The following is a 19225-nucleotide window of genomic DNA, read 5'->3' on the forward strand; positions in this document are numbered from 1 at the left end:
GCAAACACTCAAGTAAAAAGCTGGTAAAGACTAGAAAAACAAAAAGGAAAATAAGCCTAGTGGGTTTTTGTTCAAAACTAAAAGCACAAACACCAAATTTAATTTTTTTACCTTTCTGTACAACTTTGTGCTACTTAGTGTTTTCAAGTATTTTTCACGTAAGTTTTATACAAGGACTTAAACCTATTACAGAGGTGGAATCCTGGAAGTCCCTCTTAAATCACTACTGCCTACTGTGTGATGTAACAATATACAAAGAGACACACACAGCCAGAAGAAGCATGAACCATTGCTTGTAGCATAGCAATGGAACAAAGTGTGATTTTCTCTACACTTGCCTGTGGAATCCCTTTCAGATCTGCTTGAGATTGGCCCACAAACTCAAAAGTTACCCAAGGGAAGAGAAGGGATAGAAAGGGATGACACTAACACTAAAAGACAAACACCACTGGGATACACTGTCTCATTTCCACAGAAAACCAGGCTAACAGCAGCAACTGAAAGGAACGCTAAGCATGAACAATGATGAAATGAAGTTTATGATGTACTGAGGTTTATATGACACAGTAGCTCCAGGTAAAAAAAATTTACTAAATTAGCAGTCAAGTCTCCAACATAAAGATCTTTGAAGCAATTGCATGCATACTAAGAGCATACCACTTCAAAGCCTGAAAACAATAGTTCTATTATTAACTACTTCTGGAAAAGAATGGTAAGGTCAAAAAGGATGGGAAAGCAAGCAAAACTGGTGTATTTCTTTCAAAGAAATACTGCCTAAACAAACAATCTAACAATTTCTCTTACACCTCCACTACATGAGCATGGATATAATAGTTTGAAAGTATCATGGTGTTCTTATGCACAAGGCCAATTATTTTACAGACACAGCATCTTTTCAAAATCAGGCTTTTCAAGCATTAAAGGAGATAGAGATGATAATGAGCCAGGTCTGCTGGCACTTATCACATATTCTAAGGTTACGTGGTAACTGTATACAGCAAGAGGAAGAAAATTAAAATACTCCTGAAAGACATTCTGTAATCCTCAGTAGGATTTGCTCATTCAAGAACAGAAAGAACATGAACGAGTGCCAATTCAGTTAACGCTATTCAACAAGACTTCATCTTTTCTACACCTCTGTCAAGACCTACCAGATCTCATGTGAAAACAAGTAAGAAGGAACACATGTGAATTTTGTTTAAAAAAAGAAAGCCAGTTCCTGAAAAATACTGATTTACTTATTATGAGAGTAGCATACTCTTCCCCCCAGAGAGAAAGAAATAGCAGCAAGTAGGACAACATGCACCAAATACAGTCTACTTGCTGTAACACTGGCTCTTCCTTTGCAGTGCTGGTGTTACTCTCCTATGAATTTCAGTCTTTCCATCATGCTTCTTTTGCTGATCCTGGCTGATCCCTTTGCTGACCAAATCCCCATCATGAAATGCCCCAAGCCAGAGATGCAGAGGAAGTAAAACAGATCATTATCTTTCAGCCAGAGAAGAAAGGTCTTCCACTGTTCTGTATCACTTTAACAAGTAAGTGAACATGTAAGTTGTTAACTCAAAAGAATAATGTGTAATAATATAACAGTGGTAAAGCATATGAGAAAGGCTTGATTTTCTGATTTTGATGGGCTCAGGAAGACCATATATGCAATGGAAGAAAGAGTTATGAGAATACTTACGATCACCAATGTACAATAGAAGTTTTCATATCACTGAGCAGATGAACAAACAAACTGTGCTGAAGAGACAAAAGCACATGATTCAGGCATTTTCAGATGCCAGGGGCTAGAGGGAGACAGGTAGTTATATAAGATGCAGACCTAGCACTAGTTTACAGTAATAAATTTTGACTGGAAGTGTAAATCCCTGCAACAACTATAAGGTAATACTTAGATATGAGATGCCACCTTTAAGAATAGCTGTTTAGATTTCCTTCAGAATCCTTCCTTATGTAGCCCGAACTTACAGGAGTAGCAGCCAAAAACTGAATACAGAAAACTACTTGGAGAATTAAAATGAAACAAAAAAAGCTAATCAATGAATATAGGAGATACTTAAAGGCACCTCATTACAAAGGTGACTTGTTTTCTTAAGCCTGAAGACTAGGAATAAAGAACAAAGGCTTTCAGAGGACCACATGAAAGTCGTATTAAACTTCCAACTGATTTTTCTTATTTGAAGAGAATTGCCAGGCACAAGACTGTGGTTTCCAGGAGTGCAAATGATACATACCAGAATCATAATGCAGCTAACAATGTAGAAAAAAGCCTAGGCATTTAAACTTTGTAATGGCTACCCAATCTTGCCCTCAAACCAAGGAAAATGCACAGTCCAATCTAGAAATTAATCTACAGAAGTAACATGTGCTGTACAATAGAAGCCTGAAAATTTACAGATCTGTATCACATGAACTATCCTGAAGGCTATGAAGTTCCTAGACAGGCTGCATCATGAGAAGGAGTGAGCTGTTCTGGTAATGGAGAATAACATGGGCTAGACTGAGCTACAGTAATGATTTTTAAAATACCAAACAAACCACAGAAGGGACTTTTGAGGATGTACCAAAAAGTACCCTTTTAGAGTAGTTTAACATTGCTATTATTTGCTTCCTATCACTGCTTACCAATAGCTCTCAGGTAAGCAAACAGAGAGGGATTTCAGTCCCCTGATAATCACCAGAAAGGAAGCCCCATGGTAATTCTCAGACTACCCATGGAATACAGAGGGAGATGGCCCTAAAAACCGTGGTTTCCAGTGAGTTGGCCTTTGTGAATATCCCCTGAATTCCCTAAAGGATTTCCTATCCACAAGAGGCTGTAGGAACATAGCGAGTTAAGTAACTCACATTATTCAAGGCCTGAAAGAGGGTAACCATCTTCTACCATTTCTTTAAAACTCACCAGAAAAAGAACACAAAACAACATTTAGTAACACCTAAATCGCAGCTTCTATTTATATTCCTTTATATTGTTTTGTACATATGCTCCTGATTATTATGATGCCCTTTTAAAAATATGAAAAATACCTAAAACACCCTTTTCCATATTTTTTTCCAACTCTAGTTTTCACAACACATTTTCTTCTCACAAGTTTTCACCTTTTTCCTGTCCAAGTCCAGAAAAAGCCTGAGAAAATATAGGAATATTGCAGAAGACTTTCAGTAATAGTCTGGTATAGAAGAGCTAAAATGAAAAATAAATGAACAGCACTTAGATTTCTCCTATACACAGCCTTCCCCCCCATGCACCCTCCCAATGTTCAAAGACTCATTCAGAACCAACAGCACTTTCTTTGGGAAAGAAATAAGCTGAAAACTCAAATATTGCGAAAGAAATTCATCCATACTGCCTCAAAGCACAATAACCATCTTTATGGTTTCTCTGTCCTGATTACATCTCCCTTTGAAGCAGGCACAAGACTTTTTAAATGAGGAAAATATGATCCCAAATAATGGGTATTAGCACTGTCATGCTTTTCACTTGGCAGGAGATAAAAATGTGGCTGGGAAATCTGAAAGATGTTGAAATGCAAAAGTGCCAAAAATACCCGGAAAAGCAATGGATAACTTGTGTCTTTTTAAGCACAAAGCAAATGAAATCCCATTAATTTGTGGACTTAGCTGTTAAAACATGGTCTGCATGGTACAAACTAGCACTGTCTCAGCAGCGCACAACTTCCAGCACTACAGGAGCTCAGTAATCTGATGTCTTTTATTTCTTTCACAGAGATAGACAGTTACACCACTCAATAAATTTTTGAAGCAATTCAACTTAGATTACTTGATGAGCACAGTGTATTTAAAAAAACTTTACATGAACACCATTTTCATAAATGTATTAATTAAAATCATATTTTCCTCTCATCAGCTGGACTGTGGGTTATGTCACTCAGCCAACAATGCATCCCTAGCAATATTCACACAGAGACAATGGGACAAAACCCTTTCAGAGGGATTGCATTACAACTCTCATTCATGCTGAACTTTGACTTTCAAGAAACTAGGTGAGCTCTCCTTCCAATCTTCTTGCTTACTATTGTTTCACTTTTCTAAACTGTAGGCATTTTCCACTGACTGGCTTTTTAGTTCTTACTCATTTTGCACTCTTTAGTAAATGAGCAACATTACAGACCTTTGCTGAGGGCAGAGAAGAAGCATTACAAAACAGCATACTTCTTAACTTCAACAAAGAAGTCCTTATCCATGTAATTAGTTCACCCATTTAAGACTTATTTTTAAATATTTTTCATGCCACTTCAGGAACATATTTCCTCAAAACAATAAAATTCAAGAAACCTACAGTTTTGTATTTATTTGAAAAATGTTGCATGCATAATGTTATCCCCTAGTAGCTTCCATATATAATTATGTTGTTCTGTCAGATGGGAGCCATAATGGCCTCATCCCTGCAGCAATCATTGTTAATATAAATCCCGAACATATTTCTATACTGCTCCAATTTACTCCAAGATGCTATTTTCCATCTTGTCAAAATGACTGGAGATCAAAGAACCAAGATTTATAAGCTCAAAACTGACAAGATCAGTATTCTAAATATATATGGCAATAGAGAGATGCTAAATCTCCTGAATCTTTTAAATTAAAAAATATTGCCCATTCTGATGAAATTGCTTACAATGACTACAAGTAAAGATGGTGGCCATTAAGTTTTACTGCAAGCACCTGAGGATCTGTTTGCATGCAATACAAAATGTTCCTTTATTCTCCTGAATTACTGACACTGGCAAATTAAAATGAAGTGGCTACATATGGCAGAAACAATCTTCACATTTACAAATATCCTGAAATATCACTAAATCATAAAAGCGAAAGCTGTGGGTTATATATTATGAATGTTGCCTAATGCATCCCCAGCTCAGTTATTTGTAACAAATTTGTGTACAATGGACAAAATTGGCCATTTATTCTACAGCAGCAGCAGCTGGTTCTGGCACTGTATATCATATCCAAAAACGAAGTTACAAGTCAGGAAAGCATAATTAACCTTTAAAATGCTGGAAGGAGGAAAATCAAATGAGCACCTTTAAGTAAAACTATGCATTAGGAAAACATGCTACTGAAACTCTCATAATTCCCTTAGCTTTAGAACTGCACTTAAAATACCTTGTTTACAGAAAAGTAGTTGCTTAATGTGGAAATCAAAACAATCTAGAAGACACTGTACAGTAGGAGCCATGAACCTGCATTTGATTATTTTAATGCCTTGACTGATCCTGGATGTTATGGCAAATGAGGACAGCTGTTATATTACCTCTACTGCAATCTCATTACCATGAAGAAAAAAACAGAAACAACAAGGACCTTTCTCTATACTAAGCTAAGACAAAGTATAAAAAATGGTGTATCACATACCCTTAATACTTTAATTATATTTTCCAAAGCAGGTGTAGTAACCGATAGTCCTTAAATGCTAATTATCATAAGCACTTATTAAATCAACATTAACCCTTCAATGTTATGCAACACTTCAAATGAAAGGACTTAAAAATGTATTTATTAATATCACATAATCATTCCTGTATTCTAATAATCTTCCAAGATTAAAAAAAAATAAACCCAAACAATCTTCAATGTAATTTTAGAACTGCACTTCTCAATTTTAATGTTCACTCAGTTCACTCAGGCAGTATTTCACTGATGCAGCCTAAGGCTATAGGTAATGGAACATTACTCACTATGATAGCCAGATTTCTTCTGCATGGCAGTTACAGGGCAATCTTTATGAGCCAGAAGAAGCTGTTTCAGCTGTGCCACTTCATTTCTCAGCAGGGTGACTTCATTCTAAAGGAGAAGAAAGTTATGTACTTTACCAGGCTCAAACTATACACATTCTGAAGATAAGTATTAAGTTTTATAGGATTTTCAATTGTTCATTTAGGGGTAAATAAAATACAAGAAATTTCCATTTGGTATATATGGCAAAAATCATGCACAGGTTTCTTTTATCTCAGAATATGTAATATTTGCTGAAACTTGGCTAGCTTTATTTCAAGATTTGCTTGAACTAGGAAATGCTTTTTTGGAAAATACCCCATACAATTTTCAGTTTGCAGATGTAGAGTCTATATATAGTCTCATTCACATGATCCAGCCACTGTAAGACTCCTCGGCAAAGTTTTATGATGAATTCTAACCAGAGCAAACCTACATTTAGCTACCCACATTTTAACAGATGCCACAGTCAATGGTAAAAAAAAGGCTAAAACCCCCCAAATTAGCCAATGCTAAATGTTTTTTCTGTGACTATATTTACACTTGTTGAAAGAGAAAACCTCATGCTTAGTAAGTATCTGTTGATTTTCTTATTAATTTTCTCTTTGCCAACCACACAGAAACATGCTGTTTACAGGAATAATTGATAATCATGACAATATCCCGAAATGTCAGCTTATGGCACTAAATCAGAGTGCAGTCTAGGAGAGAGAGCATTTGCACAATCTAGTGACTGGGTTAATTTCCAGGCTGTGCCTTTCCACTGTTGGGTGACCTTGAACAAGATCATTTTACTCCTTTGTGCTTCTATTTCCCCATTTGTAAAATGGAGGGCAGTGACACTTACCTTCCCCATACAGCACTTTGATATCTATAGCTGGGAAGAGCTACATAGCTGCATTATATATGACAACCCCAATTAAGAGCGTTGTGTGTTTTGACAGACTTCACCTTAAATACTAAAAAAATGTGTAAGTATCTATAGAATCAACTTAATTCTAATGCTTTGTGATACTTGTATCTTGTAGCAATGTATGATTTTCATGTATTATTTTATTTTAAATATAAATCCTTTCCACTGATACTTGACATTAAGCTGTAAGAACCTTTGCAGATTAGCATAATATACAATACACATGAGGTAATTGTTTGGTAAATGCATACATTTATGCATTTGCAAATTAAAGAAAAAAACAAACACAGGAAAATCAGGTTGCAACTAAAATTAATTGGCAAAAAACCCACAAGAAAGTCGACTTATTTACTTGCAAGCTAGAAATAAGGCAAGGCAGACAGAGATGAAATGTAATCAAAAGGATTCTAAAGTAAGGAAAACAGCTTTTAAGAACAGAATTTATTAGGTTTAATTACACTAAGTAGCACTGTTTATAAATACTGTAACTGTAATACCAGATTTTTATAAGAAAATCTACTCATGTCCTCTCCACTTAGAAGACAAAAAATTTCAAGCCTTTATACTTGTAAAATCTTGTTGAACTATTAAGGACTACTTTTCAGTCATTTTATTGTGTCAAATATCTATTTTAGAAAATTTATATTTGAAAGAAAAACAAGAGCTGAAAGCAAGACAAAAATCTCACTTCATGGACATTTCCAATGAAAGAAAAATGTGACTGAAAAAAAAATAAATTAAAAAACCCCAAGGTTGCAATGGAAAGAATGTCTCTAGTAGCTGATAATGCATGTCCTGAAATCTTGGGCTGTTAAGAAAGGACACTGTAGTGAGACAGGACCAGGTGCCCTGAGTTATTGATGAGTGGGTGTGGGTTCACCTGTGTCTGGCCTCCCTCCTGAGTATGTGCAGGAGCAGGGGGCCAATAAGAGAGCAGCTGACACCCACGGAGGGGGCTCTCACTCTTCAGTGAGGATGGAGAAGCCCACAGCTCGAGAAGCCCCAGGAGCAGGCAAGAAGGGGTAAACCCCGAGGCCTCAGGAACAGCCCTAGGACATCGTCCAGGAATGGGCTAAACCCCGAGGCCTCAGGATCAGCCCTAGGAGCAAGAAGGGCTCCTCCCGCTACAGGACACTACTTGTGCTTCCAGCTCTGTCTCCTCTTAGTTCACTGTATTATTTACTGAGGAGCCACAAATCTGGATACCAAGCAGGCAGTTGCACAGAACCAACACAGTGCATGGGAGGGGGAAGTGCTGATGTAGTTTTGAGACCCTTCTTGATGATCTACAGAAGCAGCAACATCCAAGAATATGAACCATGCTGTTAGTTTAAAGGAATGTTGGTCAAATAAGTGCTCAGTTTAGGAAAAGATTTTCACAAATTTTATACCATAATCTCCTACATTTTAAAGAAGTATTTATACACAAACAACACTTATAAGTATGAAGTCACTGTTCATCAGTGTAATAAAAACTAGTGTTAATGAGAATTTTTTGAAAAAGGAGTTTACAGATTAATGTCAGTTTTATTACAAAAACTAGGAATTTTGCTAACAGAAGCAGAAAAAGCAAGTATGTTAACTTACATTATAGCAGATTGGAAAAAAAAGGAAGAGCATTCTTATACTAAAAAAGTTGAGGCATTTTCATTGAATAAATAGTTATCACTGCTATTAACATGCACACTGTTTGCTAACACTGCCAACACCATATGCAATGCACAAATCATTCCTGGAAGTAGAACAGAGTATGTCTACTAGGTAAAAGTTAAGTGGAATGCCACAGAAAGGTAATCCATCGTAGTAATTTACATATTACCAGTAAAAACCACTTCTAACTGGTGGCAACGGGGAGTTGTTAGAATCAACTCCAGCATACACTGTAGTTTCTTATCATGGATATGACAACAGCAAGTCCTTCCATCTCATTCAAAACATGTTAACATCTGGTGGTAATTTAATGTGTGGTTATCATGTTGAACACAGGCTAACAAGACACCTGAAGCAAACACTTCAACAGCTGGCATGAAGAAAGATTACTTCAAGCTTTTGAACTGGAAAAGTCCTTCTCATTAACGCCATAGTGAATCAACCACAGGAATCAACAATTCTTTAAATAACCATGGACTTTACATCACATGCTGTCTACATGAATTTTTATGTTCTCATCTTTCAAAATGTTCTAGTATTAGAAAGCAGGGTCCTAGAGGAAAGAATATCTTTACTTGCACTCCATTTTTCAAAAGATACTTGCATTTGTGTATTCTTTACAAAGGTATGCCATGCAGTGTACAGTACATTCTTCTGTATCTGCCTGTTTCTTCCTGGATCTAAAATATGTATGTAAAAGTGGAACCAGATTAACCCTTACTCAGGAATCTGTGGGACAATATTTGTGAGATATATTTATGAAAACTATCATCACATACAGGGAGATGTGACTTACAGGGACAGGGGATTGTCTGTGGCCAAGTTAAACACTGCTCTTCCTATTTCTTTTTTAAAACCATCAATAAGATATCCCTGCATGGGAAAGGACCTTTACTTATGGGCTTTTCTTTCATAACGTAGCCTTACCAAAGCAGCTTTTGCAGCATTAGTACAAACTGCCACTTGACTGCTGAACCTTTAAAGGTTCCTGGTGAGGAAGACAGGCCATTCTTCTACTAACACTTCGCTCTCAAGGACCAAGTACAGACGATCTAATGAACTTTGGCATCTGATCCTGCAATACGACTGAGCAGCCAGTGGGGACACACTGTCAATACTTCCTTAACACCTTCTATAGCATACAATTCCCTGCAGCATTGCCCAAGGCACAGAGGCAACACCTCTAAATGTACCACAGATGTGGTATATAAAAGTCTAAGATCAACAAGGAAGTCAGCATATTAGTAGAAAACACAAACCACGACAATCAGACAATAAACAAACTTTACAAGGTTGGAAACACAAACAAAACCTTTACATAGTCAAGCTTCTAATAAAGACAGCCAATCTAGCCTAAATATGTTACTGGTGTGACAATGATGATAAATTTTCACTTAAGCAAATATTTGAAAAAGATTGGTTAAAAAAGAAATGACATTCATAATTTAAAAGGTGGAATTAGAGAGAAGCTCATCTAAAGAAAGCTGAAAACTATGGAACAAAACAGCTCAACCAAGCACATCTCTTCAAAATCTTTCTGTATCGTTAAAGAGATTCCAGTCTTAAAAACCTTGACATTGGTATCAGAACTTTTGACATAGATGTTACAAGAAAGTTACTAGCTGGCTTGAAAGGAGCCAGAATTGTTAGGTAAAGCAACACAATGTAATAATTTACAATTAACCTACATTTGGAAATGTGACATCTCAGTAAATTCAGCAGAGCAGGTCATTTAGATATTAAACAAAATATGAACTACTAAACCCTAACACTTGATGTATAAAACTGTGCTAAGGCAAAACTCCAACTTAGTAAATTTACTCTCAAATATAAAGTAAGCAGTCATGGGTCTTAACTGCCCAGTATGCTGATCAGCCTGTTGAGTGATCAATTATTATGGAAATACAGGATTGATTAATGTTTTCAAATAGAGTACAGTTTAATTATATCTCTGACACTCCATTTTCTTTACAAGTCATTCTGTTCTTCACAGCTAGCAGTTTTGCTTTAGGCAGATGTAAGAATTATTTTTCTTGAATTTACTATTACTGAATTAACTCTTGGAAACATGGAAATCTTTTGGTTATTGTACTTACACCATTTTCAGTTATAAAAATTGGTATGTGTCAGGTAAAGGTAGTTCACATAATACCAAAAATTGTTTTAACAAGGAAAAATTAAATATAATCAATCTTCTTTGTTCTAGTTCCTGTAGATCTACCTTTGCTTGTTTCTAGCTTATTTAGGTCATGGTGATATATATCATTTTATAATTAAAGAACTTACAGTGAAGACTGTGAATGCATTAAAGGAACACATCTACAGATTCTGAACAGGTATGAGAAAGCTATATATTTGCAAGAAATTTACCTAATGCTGGTGCACAGTGTCTTGACTCTTGGAACACTGGAAATATTTCTTATGTACTTAGGTATGAATTTCTTACATTTTACAGTCTGGGATCCTGAATATTTCTGAAGACATAAAGCTGAAAACAATTGATACACTGTAAATTTGATTACATGATAAAAAGTATTTTCAACATGCCCTAATTTCCTGTTGATGAAGCTGGGACATATTCTATACCAAATGGTACAAAAGAGGAGTTTTAATAGGAAGGAAAAGATCCGTGAACCTGACTCACTGAGAAAGAACAAACTTTAAAATATCAAATTATTTTCCACTGCATTTTCTAAACGAATGCTTCACTTAGGAAATGACAAATTTTCTCTTCTGTTTAATTCTTAAAGCTTTTAGACTGTCTATTTTGAAACAATACTTTCTGTCAATTTTCACGTGCTGCTGGAACACGTTGAGAAAGTATGATTTAACATTTAATAGTAATTGAAACAAAAAAGGGTCATGGATTGTTGTACTGGAGTAAAAGTGTCCCCAACATGGCAACTTCTGAACAACTGATGACCTCAAGATGAGGTGAGAAATTGACTGGCAACATACACTAGACTACCCTCTTACAGTATACTTCCCTCACTATAGGATTTACGCAGGTGGGCAATTGAAATTTGTACTGCCACTGCCTGTGCTGTACCTGTTCTGTGGACAAAAGAGGCCTTCAGTTTCCAGTGATGTCAATCTGGCACCTTTCACGAGCACTACATTCACTTTAAAGGAAAAAAAGTGAAGTTAAAAAGAACCAAAGAAAATAAAACCAAATCTTATTTAAATAACTTAGGCTGTGACACAAGTTATTAAAAGCAAGATATATTTAAGGCAAGGCTATTGCTAGTAAGCCTTTACTTCAAAGCATCTTCGTCATTCTTATTTAGTATCACAGTCTGAAAGTTATTTAAAATGGAACAAAGGACAAAAGGGCATGATCCTAAACTTTACACCTCCTGAAATCTGAGTATTCTCTTGTATTCTTATTTTACTGGTATATGCCATTAACAATGACTTTTCAATGTATTTGCCATTAACACTGACTTTTCAACTCTGACCTGGGTCACCAGTTACAAAACCATTTATGTTTCAGATTTCATAGACAGTTCAAGTTCCACTGATCCAGGATCACTGCTAAGAATGGGAAAATCTATTTGTTTTTACTTGAAATAAAAGGTTTACCTGTAACTGGCCGTTTAGCGAGCTCAGGTCCTCAGCTTTTTTCTCCAATGACTGCACCCAGACTTTCCGTTTCTGTCGGCACCTGGAAGCAGCAGCGCGGTTCCGCTCCAGGAACTTTCTCCTTTTCTCATCAGGGTCTTCGTTGGCCGCTCTTCTTCGCCTCCCACCTGTATTTGGTGTTTGTGGCGTAGGCTGAGCTGGTGATGCCTGAGAACAGTAGCAAGTATTGAAGAAGTTATTAGTGTAATTCATGACTTAAGCTACAGCACTAACACAAATCAGGTCTTGAGAAGAGCATTCACAACATTTCTAAATGCATTCAGGTTATACACATTTCTTCTGTGGAAATCAATGTCATTTACCTCCACAGCTGTATTTGAAAAACTTTTGCTCTATTTACATATTAACATAACATGGTAAGGAGTGTAACATTTTAACCATGGCTCTGGCTTTGATTTAAAACTGCACTAAGAGAAGCCACTCACTCCACAGAGCTAGGTATACATGACGTTTGGGATCTGAATAAAGCCTGGAAGCAATACCACTTTAGATGAGCTCTTTATATTTTTTACCAATTCTGCTGACACCAGTATTTGCAAAAGGTAAACTTTAAAAAACTCCTTTCACCCAAAATAGCTTTTAAAAGTTACATTTAGCAGAAAAAAAAAAATCTTCTTTTGAGTCTTCTCAAATAGCCTTCCCACAAATTTAGTCACAACTTTTTATGCTCAATATATAGCAGCTATCTGACAAAAGCTGTCAATGCTGACACTTACTTATCCCTGAGACTCTTCATGACAATCCAGAAAAGAACCTTCAAGCAAATTAACACAGGTGTAATACTCAATGCAGATAAAAACATTTCTGAAGTGTTTATGATATAAAATATTAGACAGATGCAATATAAACAGAAAATAAAAGTACTTATATTTTTATATTTACAGTAACCAGCTGTACAATTTTCAGTTATCATAGAATTTCCTGTTAATGTCCAGAAATCAGGAGGACTTAATTCTAAATTTGAGAAGCCTGATAATACCTATTTTGAAAGTATCATCTTGAATAATACATTTCGTAAGCACTTAAGAACATCTAAGAGCTGGAAACATTTTACTGCTACAAGACTATTGACTTGAAGAGGAGACTGTAGCTCACAATAATTTCTATTTTACAAGTCAAAAGTAATGAAAAAAGATTCCTTTTGCATAACAAATAAGGGGACAAGAAGTACATGTTCACACTGTTGCCATACCGGTGTTTCAGTTGTCGAAGTTGCAGGTTGTTGTAGTGATTGTGGTCGTGGCTCCTCTGACTGAGTCCTAACCAGCCCACTTGGGTGTCCCTTAGCAGTATCTCCATTTGTTACCTGAGAATGCTGCTGGGTCAAGGCTGCTTTCAATCTCTGCAAGCAGAAAGAAAAGAGGAAAAAAAAAAAAAAGACAGAAATATTCTATCTTGCTAACTAGAAGAGTTACTAATGATTTACATTAGTAATCACTTCCATTTTACAAACAGGGGCTCCAACTCTAAAATAGTAATTTCTTTTTATAGGCTTCCAACAGTCCTCTAGACACAGACTCACTAACAGGTGACAATTTCTTGCAAGCATGACAGTAACAATGAGGCTTTACACAGGATCTAAAACAGAGAAGGATGCTAAGCTGTATGGAGAAGCAAACAGAAAGCCTCCTTTGTGATGAACTGTGTCCACAAAGAGATGACTGGAAGGCCATAAGCAGCTGCTGAGGTTGGTATTTCATAAGGCACAGCTCAGAAAGAAAACAACTACAAATGAAGGATCTTAGGTTAAGAACAAAAAACCAAAAATCAACAAAGAGCACAAAGTTCTTTCAATTTAAAAAATTCTAGTGTTCTTTTTTTAAAAAGTGGAGTCATACAATTCATGGTCTTCACAAATAATCACCTCTACAATCCCTCTTATGAGTAATTATTATATAAAAGCCAAGGTCTTTGCTAAAAATCCTCAGTAATGCATAAAAGAGTAACAAGCTTGATAGGTTGTACGTAAAGATTAACTTCTGTTTATATAGAAATATGCAAATGCATCCTAGTTTATCTTAGAAATTAGCTTAGAAATTTTTAAAGTTATTCCTTGTACACACCCACTAAGAAGAAAAGTAACTTCAAGGTTCAGCTGTACATAGTACATTCAAGAGTTACTAACAATCTGAAGAGCATTTCAAACCATTTTACTGAATGTCTCTTGAATTATTTTACTCAATTCTTGCTGGAATCTATAAAAACTGTAACAGATAATATTACCTTTATACTATAGTCTTCAGTCTTAAGTGATAAAAGGTACACTGAATTTCAGTTGATACAAGATACTTCTAATTCCATATTATTTCTTAGAATTCTTAACACTTCACTGATACTGTGTAACTGAACATCAAATCTTCAGTGATACCTAAGAATTTACCTAAACAAATGGTACTCAAGAACTGGATTTTTAAAAGAATTCAATACAAGTTTAAGAAAAGTTAAATGTCTTCATACATAACAGTTTATGACAATTCTAGTAACTTGTATCATCATATTTTAGGATACGAACAAATTATTGCCAAAGTACTAATATTAATACAAAGTCTTAAAAACGCTGGAGCTAGGCTGCATTTGGCAAGCTCAAAATGAGCAGAAAACTTTGCACCTATTTATGTAGATATTCTGTATAAACTGTAGTAGCCAATGTCTCTCAACACTTAAGTCACTGGAATAAAGTGACAGCGCTCTCCTACCTTGCATGATGATTGGCTTTTTTGGATCATATTTTACAATTAAAAAACCAGATTGCAGATGAACTTCACTGGAAGTGCAAAAAATCTCCAGGTTTCCAATACATCAACTATCAAATCCATACAGTTGGCTGTACCATTTAACCACCACCAGTAAATACCTTATTTTAAGACTACAGAGATACACAACTCCAGCATTCCTCTGCTGGCTTGCTCTTACAGAATTACTTAGCCAGTGACTTCTGTATTAAGTCTCTTACACAGTGACTGCTCTACATTGAACACAAGAGCCCACCAAATAGATAACATAAAACATTGATAACCCCAAATAGAACATAAATATTCCATGTTAATGAAGTTCTGTTTCCCACCTCATTTTTGTATTAACTCAGTAAGCTTCCCAGAATGAAGAAGCTGCTTTCAGAAAAATATGACACAACTTTCCAGTAATTTCCACAGTGCTCAACTTTACAAATTTACAACAGCTGCAGGCATCAGGGCAGGAACACACAAATTTTTAAGATAACATGCCCATAATTCTTAGAATATGTCCAGTGCTCCAAAAATCCTAAGCCCTTCAGTAGTTGTTTTTCTTTACAGCATCAAAACAAACCCAAGATTCAATGTCTTCCTTCCTAATTCACCTTGGAAAAAAAAAGCTAACAGAAAAAAATTCAGTCCCTGTCTCCAGCTGAACAAGCACAGAAAAGTCTAAGTGTTTCTTAATTGTCTAAATAAAATTTGTAAAACCAAACTCTGTGATCTAAGGGAAAGGCTGGGAAGATGATTTACACGCACTCACTTTAAATTCTAACTGACTCTGGCCACTAAATAATAAAATTAAATTTTCTAAACTACCACCACATCACTTTCATACCACATAAAAGACATTTTTTAAAGAAAGTAGCAAGTATTTAATATTAATATGACAATTTTAGCTGATACTCTTCCCATATGTTATTAATATCTCATTTTTTTAAAAAAGTATTTTCATTTATTGCCTGAATTTCTTTAAAAGTCGTTCTTCTATCACCTCTTGCTGTTTAGCAGGATGTGACAAACCCTGGGGACCCAAAAACAGTAGTGACAGATGAATTAATTGTAACAAATTAGTTACAATGTGTCCATTTTAACTTCAGCTGAGGTCTTAAAGGGTACACTATCTTCTTTCAAGTCATCATACTCGGCCATATTTAAAAGTTACTCTTTCAAAAATTCCTCAACCAAGACACAGCAACTTGCCACCTATCTATACTCCTGCTGCTATGGGAAGTAAAAATTATTAGATTTAATCCAACTCAAGTGTCTGAGTATGTGAGCTGAGTTATAACAAGCTAACTTATTCTCATGGCAGTGGAGCATAAACACAGTTAGCATGTGTGTGGCCAGAGTTCCTGATCTACTCTGCTTGTGACCACGTGCAAATCTTGATGTAAGCATCTGCCACAAGAATGCCCCAAAACAACAAACTATGAACTCCTGCAAATGTTTTTTAATACTTGCTTGAAGTGGGTTACTTGAAAAATTTCACTAGCATATCCATTTCCTTAGTGAAAGAGAGACAAAATTCAAAAAGACTTGGGAGATGAAAGAAAAGTAAGTGGGGTTAATTTATGGCAAGTATCTGTTATTATTGCCTCGCTCCATTCTTTTTGTTTCTGCATTTCTGTGTTGAAGAAATATTTGCAAAGTTAACCTAAACGGAAGTTCATGCTATTAAATTTGTGTATTTTACATTAATTTGAAAATAGCAGTAGAAAATGAAGGACAATTAAACATTGTAATTTTGTAAGCTTATAAGTAAATAAATTTGAAAAATTACTGTTAAATGTAATGCACTATGGGAACAGAAACAGAAAGTAATTGGTTTTAGATTTGTATTACAGAGTCTAGAAGTTGAATTCAAGCAGTTATGCTTAAAATTATTCACAAATGCAGAAATATTGTAAATATCTGAAGAATATCTATAGATTTTCACAAGATCTCCAGTTCACGTATTTAAAAGATTTCATATTTTGCAAGGCAGTGCTGGAGTAAAATACTAAGTGGGAGTCATGCTTCATGTGCATAGTAAGTTACCTCAAAGACCATGAGAATGTCAGTTTTAAAAATCAAGTATACTGAAACAAAAATTAGAATAAATGTATACAAGCATTACTACGCATGGAAACCTCATGCCAACCAAGGTTTGTTTGGTATTATTTCATTACTAAAGGCAAACTAAAATTGGTACCTGCAAAGAGCCTAATAGCTCTTATAGTCTTTACTAGCAAGGTTTTATTGTTCACGTATATCCTTGAAAACAAATCCTCACCGCATCTGTCAAAATTTTGTAGGACTGGAGCATTCCATCAAGACCTCACAGAAACAGGATAATATTCTCCAGAAACAATTTGTGAAAAACTCAGATCCATATTTCATATCTGCCACAAAAGCTCATCAGAGTAATAACCCTCCTTCTCCTGGGTGTTATCCTACCATCTGCTGCTCTATTACTTATCTTTATTTTGCAACTAATTAACAGCATAATCTTCTAAATTCAGCAAGTTAATTATCATTATTGTGGTCTTTGCAGCATCATCAGTCCTTATGAAGTCTTGTCTCTCCACCCCCAGAGAACATATGAAAATGAAGTAGGTTGTGAGAGGGTCTGTTTCTTTAGAGCAGGCTCATTAGGTGTTTGCTGATGAGCTCGGCATGCAGAGAGACAGGTCAGAGGAATTCTGCTGAACACAAGGTCCCATGCCGGGCTCCAGCAAGTTAATGTCGGGTTCTGAACATTTGCCAACCTGCCCTTTGTCACTCAGTAGACACCTCCTGCACAAAGCCTACTGGTTGCCCATGCCAGGCTTTTCTCTGACTGTGACAGAAGTTTCTATATGGTTAGGAGGAGATGTTTATTTGGTACTTAAGAAATTTTTAAGCCCTTCACAAATGCCTGCAATTCACACAGAAGTTTGTGCAATCCAAACATTGTTTGCATCCATGAGCTGTACACTCAAAAAACCAACGTTCTACAACCAGCAGCCACTCACAGCTCACATTTGCTACACCAAAAGCATACGCTTGCAGATCTTCTCACAAAGAAATTCTGGAATATTTAGAACATGCAACCTTATACTAATACATTTTTAATTTTTTTTAACACAGCTATTGAATGTACTTCTAAGCCTCTCTAAAATACCACAAAATTCAAAACTGACTTGCATTTGATTTTACTTAAGTATACGGAAGTAGTTTCTTTAGCATAACTAGAAATATGGAGTCCCATATATAAAGATATATGGAGACCTTATATAAAGAAATACATGATGGTCATATACTTTATGAGTATATGTAACTCATAAAGAAGCAACATGTAGTCATCAAAATAGAAGAAAAATGTGTTATTTTCATGTAAGTAAAAATACAAAAATTAAGCTCCATTCCTCTTTCTATTATGAAATAACAGCACTATAATCTCTATTTTGGTTTTTTTATCAAATTTGTTCTCACTTTCCTTTTAAAAAAAGTAAGCCTACACAGCAACAGCCTTTTGCACACGAGAGAAATGAATGATTGCAATGAGGAAAAACATCAGAGCACAAAGTGCTTGTCTTATCATAAAACTCTGAAATCCATTAGGTCCTTGAAATATCATGCAAGAAATGAACTGCAGAAACAGCCTCTGTGAAACTACGTAGCAAGTCTTCTGTTGGTTTAACCAGGAATACAAGCAAAAAAATAACCCTGATTACCATACCTTTGCAGAATTTATTATATAGTAAGCAAAATTATTTTCAAGATACATGAAAAAGAAAGGATTTGGCACCACAAAGATTTAAACTTTAAAAATTAACTCTGCAGTTAATAAAACACCACATATCTGCCAACAATACATCATGCGGCATAGTTAGTTTTCCTTTTGGAATGTTTTCTAACTATATAAAGTTTCTCATTAAATTGCTCTTACTTTAAGAGTGGTAAGAAATTAAGTTTTTTTATTTTTGTGAATAGACCCTATAAAAAGTAAATGAAGATAAGAAATATACATAATTCTGATATTCTTGAACTCTGCTGATGCTTTACACTAAGCAAGAATCAAGGAAGAATACTGCAAATACCCTTTTTACAGTCTCAAAAAAAAAAAAAAGCAACCACTGAAATGCACAAATTAGCTTAATTCTAGTGAGAAGACTACTAAGACTTAAATTTTAGGTCTAGTGATCTTTGGTTTTCCTTGCATTTGAGTGATTGCTTCTTCCAACGTGAGATCAAAGCCTTCACCACGTAGACACACTTTCTTCCACCCTTTTATGCTTGTAAGAAAAACTACTCAGGAATACACTTAAAAACCTACTTGCTTGGCTATCTAAAAATTCTTTGGAACCCACTCCTGGATTTCATAAAACAGAATTAAGTACATGAATCTCCTGACTCTAAGGAATGCAGAATTTTTGAGGAAACAGTTCTTGTTTTCATTTTCCTACATTCTTCTCTCCTGGATAAATTCATCTTATCAGAGCTGTTTATATTTATGTATTTCCTCAGGTATTAACAGATTCCTTTTCATACTCATAGAGGGACAAGAATGCACAGAAACAGCCCT

General features: G+C 35.4%; 1 protein-coding gene across 8 annotated transcripts in view; it reads right to left on the reverse strand.

Moving 5' to 3' along the window:
• Nucleotides 1-19225, reverse strand: part of ATF2 (activating transcription factor 2) — a 42369-nt gene that overhangs the window by 3329 nt on the left and 19815 nt on the right. For 7 of the 8 annotated variants that reach the window (XM_030454218.1, XM_030454214.1, XM_030454217.1 and 4 more), the window contains 3 exons: nt 13137-13286; nt 11885-12091; nt 5703-5808 (listed from right to left, as the gene is read on the reverse strand). In XM_030454218.1, coding sequence (XP_030310078.1) covers nt 5703-5808; nt 11885-12091; nt 13137-13286 — 463 coding nt within the window. Of the gene's footprint in view, nt 1-1673; nt 1747-5702; nt 5809-11884; nt 12092-13136; nt 13287-19225 lie in introns of those variants that run through there. The other variant, XM_030454220.1, reaches the window with a different exon arrangement.

This window comes from Calypte anna, chromosome 7 (genome assembly GCF_003957555.1).
Source record: "Calypte anna isolate BGI_N300 chromosome 7, bCalAnn1_v1.p, whole genome shotgun sequence".
Lineage (NCBI taxonomy): Eukaryota > Metazoa > Chordata > Aves > Apodiformes > Trochilidae > Calypte > Calypte anna.